This window comes from Photinus pyralis, unplaced genomic scaffold (genome assembly GCF_008802855.1).
Source record: "Photinus pyralis isolate 1611_PpyrPB1 unplaced genomic scaffold, Ppyr1.3 Ppyr1.4_LG6, whole genome shotgun sequence".
Lineage (NCBI taxonomy): Eukaryota > Metazoa > Arthropoda > Insecta > Coleoptera > Lampyridae > Photinus > Photinus pyralis.
The window spans coordinates 22,223,367-22,236,948 of record NW_022170663.1 but is presented as its reverse complement, the minus strand read 5'-3'; the positions used below and the strand labels follow the sequence as shown (position 1 = coordinate 22,236,948).

General features: G+C 37.4%; 1 protein-coding gene across 6 annotated transcripts in view; it reads right to left on the bottom strand.

The window, feature by feature from the left end:
* Positions 1–13,582, bottom strand: part of LOC116175025 (protein pangolin, isoforms A/H/I/S) — a 308,557-nt gene that overhangs the window by 15,809 nt on the left and 279,166 nt on the right. For all 6 annotated transcript variants that reach the window (XM_031493070.1, XM_031493071.1, XM_031493065.1 and 3 more), the window contains exons 5-6: positions 9,039–9,129; positions 3,882–4,118 (exon numbers count right to left, since the gene is read on the bottom strand). In XM_031493070.1, coding sequence (XP_031348930.1) covers positions 3,882–4,118; positions 9,039–9,129 — 328 coding nt within the window. The remainder of the gene's footprint in view (positions 1–3,881; positions 4,119–9,038; positions 9,130–13,582) is intronic.

Sequence of the window (13,582 nt, the reverse complement as noted above, 5' to 3'; positions counted from 1 at the left end):
AGAAACGTTGTTTTTAATTTTTAAAACAAAGATTAAGTTTAGCTGTTCAGCAGGAAAATGCGGCTTGTATTTTAGGCACTTTACCGCAACAGACAGCATTTAATGAAATTTTTTATATTTTAAGTATATCTACGCTAAATTTTTTTTTTAACAATTTTATTTGTAATATTTTAATGTTGTAACCTTTTCTTAAATAAGATATAGGTTGCCGGTGATCACCGTTTTTACATCTAACCTGACTTGAATTTTTTTTTATTGTCTCTCTTGTTCTGGGCCCCCAACCGGCTTGTGCCCAATTACAGAGTAACCCGCATAATGCTTTTTAGAGATACCCCTGCAGAAGGCTTACCTACCCCGGTATTTAGCTTACGAATTAGGAAAACTGCAAGAAAACCTAACTCAGAGTAGCCGGCAGAATGCCCAAAACTGATGTAAGGAAATTCCCTGTCAAAGATGAAAAATTCTTACCTCAGCCCAGGTTCGAACACCCGACCTTCCAGCTATGCAGCCCAATGCTCTACCACTGAGGCACACAGTCGGTCAAATATTAACTTCGACTTAATTATTTTAAATTGTTGCTTTAGTAGTTATTTATATGAAGAAATACATAAACTCAAGTTTTAATATGATGATTTAATCCTTTCAAAAATTAAAGAACCTTCCCCAATTCCCCTTTTTGAACTACACATAAAAATTCTTTTTTAAATTCAAAATACATAATCGAAATAATTTACGGTCCTGAATTGAATCTACAGTACCTTTAGTCCAGATTGATTACGGCGCTGATAGCCAGAGATTGCTGTGTAACGTACATTTTACCCTAGGCATTCTCTATAATTGTGGCCCATTCAGAAAATATGGATAGACAGCAGACATCCATAGAACGAAAAGGGAACTTGTACCAAATCATTAATCAAATCGGCAATGAAACATTGATCACCATCCTCGTCAGCTCAAAGGTCTGAATTGATGTGTTCGTACCCGCAATATTAATGACGATGATTCAGGAAGCGTACCATAAATCCACTTATAATCGAAACGTCGATGCAACGCCCACTTGAATTTTCCCTTGCTGCATCGTTGCTATGGCAATCACGCGATTCAATTGTTTTTCCCATCGAAATTCGATATCGATAATTTTAACTACGAATATTTCGCGTATACCGTAATAATTGGTCACTTTTAATTAATTCCGCTATTGTAACTATAGACACGGGGACGAAGTGCGATTATTAAATTCGAACGAACGTATGTACACCTTCATAGACACTACTGCTCCCGGCCCGCGTGCATTTAGCTATTTATAACATACTGATAAGGGAACCGGCACAACTTTGGAGTCTTGCGTCTATTTTAAATCAATAGCAAAGCAGTATTTTTTGTTTCCAATGTAATTTTCGTGTCGCCGAGAGGGAACTGCTTCGATAGTGGGGTCCGCTGCCATGGTAATAAACCACGCGTACAAAACAGATATAAATGCGATTTTTCCTTGTGTAAAAATATTTAAAAAAAATTAATCTGCGAAGCAGGGTCCCGTTACAACAAATCCATTTGTCACTGTACAGGGTGGCTATGCGGTATTCGCGAGCTTGTTTAGGTATCATTTAGCTACTTTTTCATGAAAAAAATCGAACCAATGCATTTAATTTTTTTGAGAAAATTATCCATTTCTGTCGGAATGTCGAAAAAAGCCCTCAATCGGTGATATGTGAAACTAACAAAACTTCCGAAGAATAACTCTTTCCAATTAACCCAAGTTTGTTAAAATCGGCTCATCCGTTTCGAAGATACAGGGTATTCTTTACGTAAACCTTTGAATACCCCCCACCACTTCATTTTTAAAGATACAGGAAAAATTGTCAAACAAAAGATTCAGATTATCGTCGACTTCAAAGACCGGACATTTTTTTGTTAGGTTAATATAGCGGAATTCACAGAAACATCACTTTTTTAGATTCCAGATTGCAGTTACGCCCCCTAGCGGCCATTTCAGAAACTTAAAAATATTTTCCAGGTTTTTCTCGTGGCCGTTTTAGTAATAACTTTTTTTACCGCAAGCATCTACGATGGACAGGTTCCCAGATACAGTACCTCGCATTCTTATTTGGTCACCCTGCACAACTCAGTTGGCCACAATTTAACTCGAAACGTTACTTGCACCCGAGGAATTACCCTTTTTCCGAAAAATTTGCCTATTCTCCGTAACCAAAAGTCGTATAAAGAAAGCTGGTTATGAGTTTAAAATGTCGCACTACTTTAAAAAGCTATGAAAAAACGCATAGTTTTTGAGATATTATAAAAACACAAAGGAAAGTGGAAAATGTTGAACTCTTTAACCAGAAATATTTGGACAAATAGACAGACATCAGGCATGATAGCGAATATCGCAGTCGATAGGTGGTCTGAGAGCAAAGTTACACACGGACAGACCGACACACGAAATCGAGAGCATACCTCATGAAGCAGAAATATACAAGGTTTCCCTTTTTTTTAAGAGATACGGTATTGGTTAACGGGGCGAAATTTAAAGCCGAATCTTAAAATGAAAGAGTTTTTGGTGTATGACCCCTTTACCAGTACTTTTCATAAGAATTATATAATAAAACTCAATTTTGTATGTTTCCAGTATTTTAAAATTTGCAATAGAACTAAGTAGTTGGAATGTAGCTCTAAGGACGTTTTGCTTCATTTAAGAAAGGTGTTTTGGTAATTATTTTTAAATATGTAAACTACTAAACACTTTAAACAAACGACGCTTGACAGCAATTATCCTCTTGTCTTTCCAGGGCACTCTCTCGAAAATTAAATAATTAGGTATTCAAAGTAAAACAGAAAATCATAGTGGGCGGTGTCTAACTAGAAACAAAATTCTCTATTGAAAAGTCCCCATACAATTTGACGACCATATAAAATTATCTTGTGGCATTTTGCCTGCATTAAAGCAAAACAGTATCATATTCATATTTCTATTAAAAGTATTCTAAATCAAAAAATTCGAAAAGTGCGAAAATCGGACACCCTGTGTATTTTATTAGAAAGCAAAATGAAATTGGAGAAATCAGCTAATTAGTTATGAAAAAATGAACCATCTCAAATTCAAACTGATCACAAACAACAAACTAGGTACCTTAAATAAATCGATGATTAACAAAGGACTCAAAATGAACGATGCACAACAGACGGACAGACTGTAACGCAACGGCTGCCGAACTAACATAAGCGGTCCATTATTATTAAAGTAGCTTTGCATATTTACGTAAAACCCTTCGTCACTTCCCACATGTAATCACGTACATACGAATGTGAACAAAGAATGTCGTCAAGCCTTGCACGCTACGAGTGGTAATTACGAATTTGCGAGTCTCACTCCTGCTAACGCGTCATCTTTACATATAATCAATACCGTCGTACACCGGGTCATATGCAATTCAAGTACCCTGTGTATAATTAACATTCTACGTTGCATCACAAGGAAGCAAGCACGCTCTCGTTGAAGTTCGCAAAAAAATGGCGTGGCGGGAGCGTAATTACCTAATACTCGTTTTCAGAATGACACAATGAATAATTTACACTTTTTTTTACAATTTAAACATTAAAAGACAAACACAAGGGAGATGAAAACTAAACAAGAACTCGAAAGGGCGCGGCGTCGTTAGCAACCCTTTTGGTCCGCGACTGCGGAAGAGGGTTGCCGAGCAACGAGTGACCAATGGCCGGTCGTCCGATAACCAATCTTGGATCTCATTCCTCGCATGGCTGCTTCGAATCAGATTATTCACGATTGTAATTAGCAAACTCTATTAATATGCAAAGAGGGTCGCCGCCGACACGCCGCGCCGAGTTGTAAATTTTGTAATGTGTTAAAAAGTGACGACACTTACCTCGCGTACCTATGGTTGAGATCTGGCAGTTCCTGTTTAGGACCCGGTGTTACGATCGCCGGGTGCGAGCCGAGATGCGGACCGTGCGGTGACAGACCGGGATGAGGTGGGATCAAACTCGTCGGTGAGAACCTGTATAAATCTGTCGGAAGGCTTGATGTCGAAATCGGTAACGTTGTCGGGTAAGGACTCCTAAAGCCCGCCCCAGGTGACAATGGATACATGCTCGGCGTGTGCCTAAAAATAAAGAAACATTTTATCAGGGCACTAAACAAACATGCATTTTATACAGCCTCTCGTGTTTCTGCGATCCTGATAATCATCAATAATTGTATATCAGGAAATCAGAATCCGTGAAAATGTGATCGCAATTGTTATAGCTTCTTGCGTTTCTATGATCTATGGTCGTAATACAACAATTTTGAAACTAGACTATGTATCAGGGGAAGTTACTGCGTTTCTGTGATCCTAATGCAACAAAAGAAAATGTTGTGGGAAAGTGTATGACCATGAGTTTCTGTGATTTGGAAAAGAATTGTCAGAACAGATTCGAAAGCGGCTAGGCGTAAAACTTACAGACTGACACCTGCACCTTTTCACCAATTATATTTTACTGATCATTCAAGGTGTAAAACAAGTTCTCTTTTATAAACGATTGTGCCCATATCACCAACATCATTTAACAAAACAAAGCTAAAATAACTATAGGATCCAAAACTAGCTTCCCGAGTAATAGTCAGATCTATAGCATCAATTTCCCTACTCAATTGAACGTATAAAAACGATTTGAGAACGAAAAAAGATGCCGCAAGATTTTACCTACGAGTACGAGTGGATGAATTTAACACCTAATTATGTTTCTGTTGTCCTCATAAAAGAGATACTTGTATCAAAAGAACATTTTATGGGTCAGAAGATTATAGCTTTACACCTTCTTGCAGTCCTATGGTCTGAATGTACAGAGAACTTTATTGATTCAAGAACTATTGTATCAGAAGCGTATAATATGCGAGGAGGTATTGGTATTTCTGTACCTACATAGAGTAATGTAGTGGTTAATCCATTCTCTTATATTTGGGACGTAGTAAATAAAAATTTTATCTACATATTTTGAGTATTTACCGGAACATTGTGTAAAATTTGTATAGGCTACCAAGAGAACATAACAAATGAAGAGATATTTTCTTAGTCTTGAAAGAGTAGTTTTCCCACTTTATTGTTGTTTACATTTTCAATATCTTTTATATCAGTAGAGTATAATATGCTAGTAGGTATTTTTCTAATAATGCAGTATTCAATGGAAAATGTAAAATTTTTCTGGCTGCCAGGAGAACATAATAAATGAGGAGATATTTTCTTAGTATCAAAAGAGTAATTTCAACATTTTATTGATGCTTAAATTTTCAGGAACTGTTGTATCAGGAGAATGTAATACGAGAGGAGGTAATTCAATACCTAATAAGAGAGTATTTAACGAAATATTTTGATAAATTTCTGTGGCTACCAGGAGAACATAAATGACGAAACATTTTCTTAGCCTTAAATAAGTAGTTTCAACACTTCATTTTGCTATAATATGCGAGGATGCATTACTGTACCTCATGCATATACGATTAAACAGAAAATTTTGCATGCTACCAAGAAAACAATAAACGTAAATCATATCTTATCTATCCTCAAAAGGATCCTGTCAACACCTTATTTTCCCTTAAAATCCGAAAACTTTTATATCAGAAGGACGTGGAGGTGCTTCTAATTCTCATTTCTCTGCCTACCATGACAATATGGGTCTTCACCTAGCACCAAAAGAATCATTTCAAACCTCATATTCGCTTATACTTTAAGAGATGCTAGATTGTGTTCTCATCCTAAGACAAGAGAATTTGGGGGAAAAAAATTGTAATAGTTCTCTGGGTAGCAAGGAGAACATAATAATAAATGAGCTCTTTCCTATCCTCAGAAGGATCGTTTCAACATCTTAAATCTTCAAATTTCCCTTAAACTTTGAAGAATTTTTGTATGAAGTGTTTCTAAACGTAATATACATAGTGTTTGTAGGAATCATTTTGCAAAATTTCTCTGATTAGCAATACACATGCGGAAGGATTTTCCTAGCCTCAGAAAGATCATTTCAACGCATTTTTTCCCTTACACTTTAGAGAACTTTTGTACCAGGAGAATATAATAAAATGCTAGGAGGTAAATCTCAACACGAATATTTATCGAAAAAATTTTGTAAACTTCTTCCAGTTACGATAATCAATGAGGAGGTATTTCCCTAGCCTAAGAAAGACTGTTTTCGCTTAAACTTGTTTCTATAAAGAAAATAAAACCTGCGAAGAGGTGTTTCTAATCTCATCACATCCGAGTACTTGAAGGAATAATTTTGTACAATTTGCCTGCTAGCAGGAGAACATGATAAATCGGGAAGTTTTTCTCAAAAGTACTTTTATAATACATGAGGTATTTCTCTAGTCCCAGAAACAATAAGTTTTAACTGAGAAAATGTCTCAGGAAACAGCATTTAAGTATATTTTTTGCTCTTCTTAGAAAGTTTGCAACATTTGTGTGCATCCCCATTGTCGGGAGAACATTATTCATTATAAAGTGTCAGTCTGCTTACACCTCCTTACAATTATGTGATCAGGAGACTATAAAAGATACAAAGAGGCCAGGTTTACGCCGAGCTGCATGTCTGAAATCCTGACATATTTCTTTTCAAAGTGAAACTTGTATCGGAAGAACATGAGTAAACTGGGCGTCTGCCGTACTCATACCTGTATTTTTATAATCCTGATACAACGTTCTACACGATCAGAATGTGAAAGCAACCTTTTGATCATAATCCTGATACAATTTTGTAAATAAAAGTTTGCATCGGAAGAACATAATGAGTCCACATCTTCAATTTTTTCTCTGATCCTAATACAACAATTCTGACAAGAAAAGGTTGTATTAGGTCAAAATGAATGAAAAGAAGTACATCCATAAGCTTTACATGAACTTTGTATCAGAACAACATAAATACCTAGCAAGAAATACGAGAATCGGAGAATATGTGTGAAAGTATTCGTCTATAAATTTGGCACATCAATGTGTTTGTGTGATCCTGCTACAACCGTTTAAAAATAGAATCAGGAGAACATTGAGTGTGAATAAGTTTTTACACCTCCTTGCATTTTTTTATCCTGATAAAATGAATAAAAAATATCAGGAGAACATAATAGTGTTACACTCCATTCTGTTTCTAATAGATCCCGATAAATTTCTTTAAAAAAATTGCATCATGGAAAGAGGGCAGGGTTCTACATATCGTTTTGTTTCTGTTATCCTCACAAAAGATATTATCAGGAGAATACGCTTCACTGAGTTTTTGTGATCCTAAAATATCCATATTTCATCGAAAAACGTATCAGGAAACTATATTGTTAAGTGGGTAAAAATCTGTCTACACATTTTACTCATCGCCGAGCTACTGTGAACCTAATAGAACTCTAGAGAACATTATGAGTGCCACATTGTGTGTTTTTACACTTATTTACATTTTTGGGATCCGGATATCACAATACGAATTTTTCAAAGACACAATAGTGGGAAGGTGTCTGTAACTAAATTTATGTAAGCTCGAAAAAAGGTAAAAGCCGCCTCTTTTAGATATTTTTACATAAAATCCAGTGGCGTAATAAAAAAAACCACCGTTCCTGAAATATCACCCAAAGTGAGTATTTTTTAAATGCAAGAGATTTCAAGATCACTCAGCGCAAGTATAAGGACCATTCGAAGGTCTAAACGAGGATCATGGAGGACCTTCTGTGGTAACACTAAGAGTCTTCCTGAAGTTCAAAAACTTCATAAGATCATTTTGAAAGATTCGGGGAAAAAAGTGGGGACACTGAGGCTTCCATGTGGCAAAGAGAGGATGTCCGTAAGGAGGAGTGTTGTCTCCACTGCCGTAGTGCCCGGTGCTAGACGGGCTCGTCCGCACTATTTGAGAGTTATCATGGGCACCCGCCTAACTTGGAAAGAGTGCATAAGCAAAAAGGTCCCTGAATATCTATGGGCGTGCTTGTACTCGTACATGGGGCTTATCTCCTTGACTGGTATATCGGATTTACACTGCAGTGATAAGGCCAATACTACTGTATGGTGGCCTACAAGAATCAACTGGGCAAGGTACAGACACTCGTCTGTCTGGGAGTCACTCGAGCGATGAACACCACACCAACTTTGGCCATGGGCCTCCATGGGACTAGATCCTAGCCGTGGAGGCAGAGGCTCGAGTGAACGGATCGAGGCAACCATGGACACGGGCGTATCTGAGAGGAAACGCTCAGGTCCCATCCCCTCGCAAGTGTTGGGGCCTTCGTCGGGCTCCAGCATACCCTAGGAATTGCTACCTCCGTTGTCAACGACAGGATTAAAGATTGGGTGACCAGTCAATTCCAGGCTCACTGGGAAAAAGAAACCGAACTCGACAGTCCAAGGCCCCTTGGCAAATCTGGGTCTTCTAAGCTTCTAACAGATTAGGAAAATCACCGGTGTCCTCACGGGACACTAGATGGTCAACCATCACCTGCATAACATTAAGCTTGTGGAGGAGCCCATGTGCAGGTTGTGTGGAGGTAGATGGGACTACTGAGTATGTGGTATGTCACTGTGACGCTAGGTTCAGAGACAGACATCAGCTTCTCGGCAATAGTTATCTGGAACCGGGCAGGGTGAAGCAACAGAACTAACGGCGTCCTATCCTTTATTGAGAGGAACAGGCCCTGAACCTGGTTGCGAAAGAAAAGGGGTAAGCACGATGGGCCTTTGGTGTGCCTTAGTGGTGCCTGGTCGGGAATTGATGAATAAAATAGACATCACTGGTTTTTACGTAAAAATATCTAAAATAAGCAGTTTTTTTATGTTACATGGATAGTAAAATACGATAACATCCCAAAAAGTCGAACTTTTCATTTTCACCTGTGCCAAAGGATAGCCAAAACCGCAAGTTTTTATCTTTAAAAACAGGTAAGATACACTACAGTCTCAACCAAAATAGGACACACTGTACACTTGTACCAACTCTATGACTCAGATTGAAAGCGTAAGTTTCAGAATAATTTACATGCACAAAAAAAATCAAAATTGTCAATATCCCTCAGAGTTACTTACCACGAAGCTGCCACCTGTGACATTTCCGGACTAAGCATGGGGTAGGGGTACTGTCCCGCCGCAAACGGGTACATCGGTGGCCTGGTAAGACCTAAAATAAACAGAAAAGGCGCACGTTTAAGTAAACGCAATTCGTACAACACATCAATCGTGTATTACTTTGATATCTAAAATGTCGTGTGCGAGACAATAATATTGACTTTGCTAAACGTACGTGGCTACCAGAAAAAAAGTGCGTGCATATGCATTATGTAGGCTAGTGGATTGTAAAAAACTGTAATTACGAAGGGGTTTTGACAGGCAGTAACATGCAGTCAAACTACGACATGGTTAATTAAATTTTAAGCAGTGTGTTTTCGATTTTTCATTTCAGTTTAATTTCGAAGGCCTAGTCCTTTTGCAAAAATTCGGTGATCTGATGGTGCAAGGAAGCTGGACGTGAACCAAAAATCGATCAGACGGCACGACAAAATGTGCACGAAATGGCATTAGAGACGGTATGCGTTGTTTACATTCTCCGGAGAAAACAAAATTTCGGGTTTTTCGAATGGTTCGTCAAAAAACTAAAAAATTGCTTCATACAAACACGATGAAATTGTTACAGCACACTTTGCACACTTTTGAGGCACCTTCTCGTACAGCAATTCGCGATCCAACCAAGACTTTAGAGTAAACCGGGGAAGTTAAAGTTTCCATAAACCTATCGCGTGCCCACAGCGACAGATCAACCGAAAACATTTCCCCAGTTTCAGAATATGGTGGGGAACTTCGATTCGGATATGGAAACGTTCCGTATTGCTCCCTACCTGAACAGTAATCAATCACGTAAATTAAGATAATGTAATAACAATACAATCAACATTCAAAATCTTCTTTCCCAAAGTGTATACTTTGGATTTGACCAAAAAACCACCACCAGTTGTACAAAAACGCATTTAGAAAAAAGAAAACAACTTGGTCACGACAGACAAATAGGTTGAAACACGCTTCCTGAAGTTTCCAGAATGACGGACAGACGAATTCTTGCAGCAAAAATTTTTTATAATTAATGTTGAGCAGCCCGGCTTCTTCCTGTAGTGTTGACTACTTGCGTATGTTTTGCTCGACACATAAACAAAACTGGAGCTGCCAAATCCGAACCAAAAAGAAAACGACGCGCTTTATTTTAAAATTCATTACCACGCACACAAATAGATCGACGTAATTGCGTAAAATCGTTGTCGGAAGTCGATGTTTTTTTGGATTCAAACTTAGAGCCACGCGTCATTTTGTAACAAAATCAGAGTCCGGTGAACTGCTCTTTATACTGGTCAAAATCTTGTAGATCTTTTACATGCGAAGGAAGTGGTATTTCAGTTGCGACGTCAATAGAGTATTTAATTTACTCGTGATGGATTTAGTAGATAACTAGATCATCAGAGAGCTATTCAAGATTCTTAAAAATCGCAAACTTTCTTAAGAACCGTGTATTGTACAGGGTGGTTCAAATTCATGGCTCGCCATTGGGATCCCCGTAACGGGGGGAGTACAGTGTCGGTTTGGAAAATCTTTGAAAATAACTGAGATATCACCGAAAATGTCAAATTTAGTTTTCATTTTTCCCTAGCTTAATCGGTCGGTAGCTATAAATTTTTAGCGCATGCGATATTATATTCGTTATGGCTGGCTGTCTGGCTGACTGGTTGAGATCTCAGCAATTAAAATAGATAGAGACTTCAAATTTTCACTAAAAGCTTTCCGCTATAGTGTACATGTGCAGGCTTTAGTCTATTTTGAGTTAAATTACTCGTGAGATCGATAAGTTTAAACTTTGCTAATAAAATACTGATCCGTATCATGCATATGCTGATTTACAACTTTAATTTTAATGAAAGTAAAAATTGTTTGCCATTTGATTCTTCTTCCAAGAATATCACACGTTCTTGTAGTTTTTGCAAAAAAAAAAATAAACTAAAGCTACATTTTTAACATGCTTAAGTTTGCCATAGAAAACAAAAATTTATCAGACAAGATCTTCGTTTTTGTTTCATGCTTTCCGCGAAATATCGTCCAAATCGCTTACCATTTCCTCTGCACACTGTATTTAATAACACGTTTTGAATTATTTTACAGACGTGCTGTGTCATAGATATTTTTTTGTTTTAGCTATTAGCAAATAGTTCCAAGCATCCTGAAGCCCGTTTAAAAAGGGCCAAAGATTTGAATATTCAAACACATCTGATATTACAGTATCTGGCAATTTTAAATTACAATCGTTTCCGCTTTTATGCATTTCATTTAAATAGAAAAACGCTACGCCACTGGAATGTTTTACCGCGAATCTTAGGCATTCAAATTGCACGAATTGGACGAAGGATGCGCGCAAAAGAGAGAGATGGCCCGGCTTTCATTTCAAGTAAGAGCGAGCTGATGGCGAAGAAAACTTTTTGTCGACACAACTAAAAAGGTTACACTAATTCAGAATGAGTTTAGCAGTTAAGCGAGTCCGATTTGTTATGTGTACGTAATGTTTTCGATCTCGATCATATAGGTTGAGTTCGAGGACAATTTTAATGTATCAGAACTACATTGTTTGATTTTGTTGAAATAATTGTTTTGTTTTGGTGATTGTAAATTTGAATTACGTATTGAAAGACTAGATTTAAACAATTCGAAATTATTTGCGTAGTGTTTGTAAAAGTTTCTCCGGTCGTAGATAAGAAGTTAATTAGTTTCAAAATAAGGGCTGACGGAAGATAATTTTTGTAAAGGAATGAGGAAGGAAGTGAATAAACAGGAAAAATGTTTTAAAGACTTTAGTCGTTGCTTTTTTTGGTAAAAGACGCGAATCGAGTATTTTTGGACGTTAAAACGTAGCGTATTTGGGCGTATTTGTTTGTCATTATCGAGGGTTTTTGAAAAGACGGTCAGTCTTGTTTAATTGTGAAGTTTACGAGAAAGTCAGTTGTAGTGGAATAGGAGATTTATCTAATACGTCGTTATTTAAGCGATCGGTTTAAACGGAAGCGTATTGCTGTGGTTATCGATTGTTTGTCGCTTAAGAGAAGGTCTTGAAGTTATCAGTTAGAGGGAGTTCTGCCCACCACCAAAAGGCCAAAACTACAATTGTAATTACAAACAAGTCAGTGTCGTCTAAATCAAGTTGTAAGTGAAGTCAAAGGAGTGAGGTTCCGAAGCATGGTGATTGTTTCATGTGTTAGTGCGTCTGTTTGTTGAAAATAGCAATTATGGCTGTGTGATAAGGATTATTTAATTTAAAGTAATTAAAACTTTATTTAAATTTAATTTGTTTAATAGATCGCTTGTTGCGTGGTGTTTTATCTGACCCTGAGCGCCCGTTTTTCTTTCAGCTTGTTTTCAGTCGAATAAATTTGTTTCATCTGTAAATGATTGTTTCTGTGATTCATCGAGCCCAAATTACGACCTAGATAAGAGTTCTCAAGTTTTCTCTAGTGGTACCTATGATTATATTAAGTGTTATTAAAATTTTGTTTAAATACTCTTTGGAATTGAATGAAGTCAGTCAAGGCCACTGAGCTTCTTAAATTAAAACAATTTACGCCAATATCGAGATTTTCGTCATGGAAGAGGCTGCAAGTGCCATAATTACGAGGGCGATCCGACAAGTACTTATCCTACAAAAAGTGGCGATTTATTTTTAAACATAGTCTCCTTTTACGTCGATACACTTGACTCAGCGATGCTTCTTTAACCCGTCTGAAAAATACGTTTTCTCGAATTCTGCAAAGAAGGACTCCGGGCGGCCAATGACCTCCTATTAGACAAAATTTTCAAGTTGGAAAATAAAAAGAAATTGCCCGGGCAAATCTGGAGAATACGGTGGATGGGGCAGCTGTTGTAGCCCATTTTGACATTTGATTTGATTTGACAAAAGCAAGAATTCGAATCACCAACCGACATTGCTAGATTTCCATTTTTCTAAATCCGTGGACATGCCCATTTTCGATCCAAACAAAATTACGAAACGATTCGGGGTACAGTAGCCGTCTTACGAGAATGTACACAACGATAGATCCTTTAGACCATATAGTACATGGACTGCTAATTGTAACTAAAATATAGTCAAGGACATCGCCTGGGTATGTGAGTTTCAGGGTAAACGAGTCTGTCCGAAGTTGTCCGATTAGACACGATTTGAGACTGTCTTAACCTATAAATTAACAAACGTCAATTAATTAATCGTCTAGATATGCCAAAAAAAGCAAACCTATTCTTATTTGTGGACGTATAGAAGATAATCAAGAGTATTTAAAGCTTCCCGTACTACGCGGTTACCATAAAAGCTACTCTTTACGTGATCCGAGTGGTGTTCATACGACTTTAGTTTACCCCGAGATTCACATACCCACCCACGACTACAGTGCCCTCTATCCGTGACCACCCATTTTNACGAAATTTGTCATTAAAGGTGCTGTTTAAACTAAAATTTGTATTGCAAATAATCGGTTCTACGTAAAGACGTAGTTTAGTGTGTTAAAAGTTAATAGAAATGTAAGTATTTTCTTAATTGGGTAATACAATTT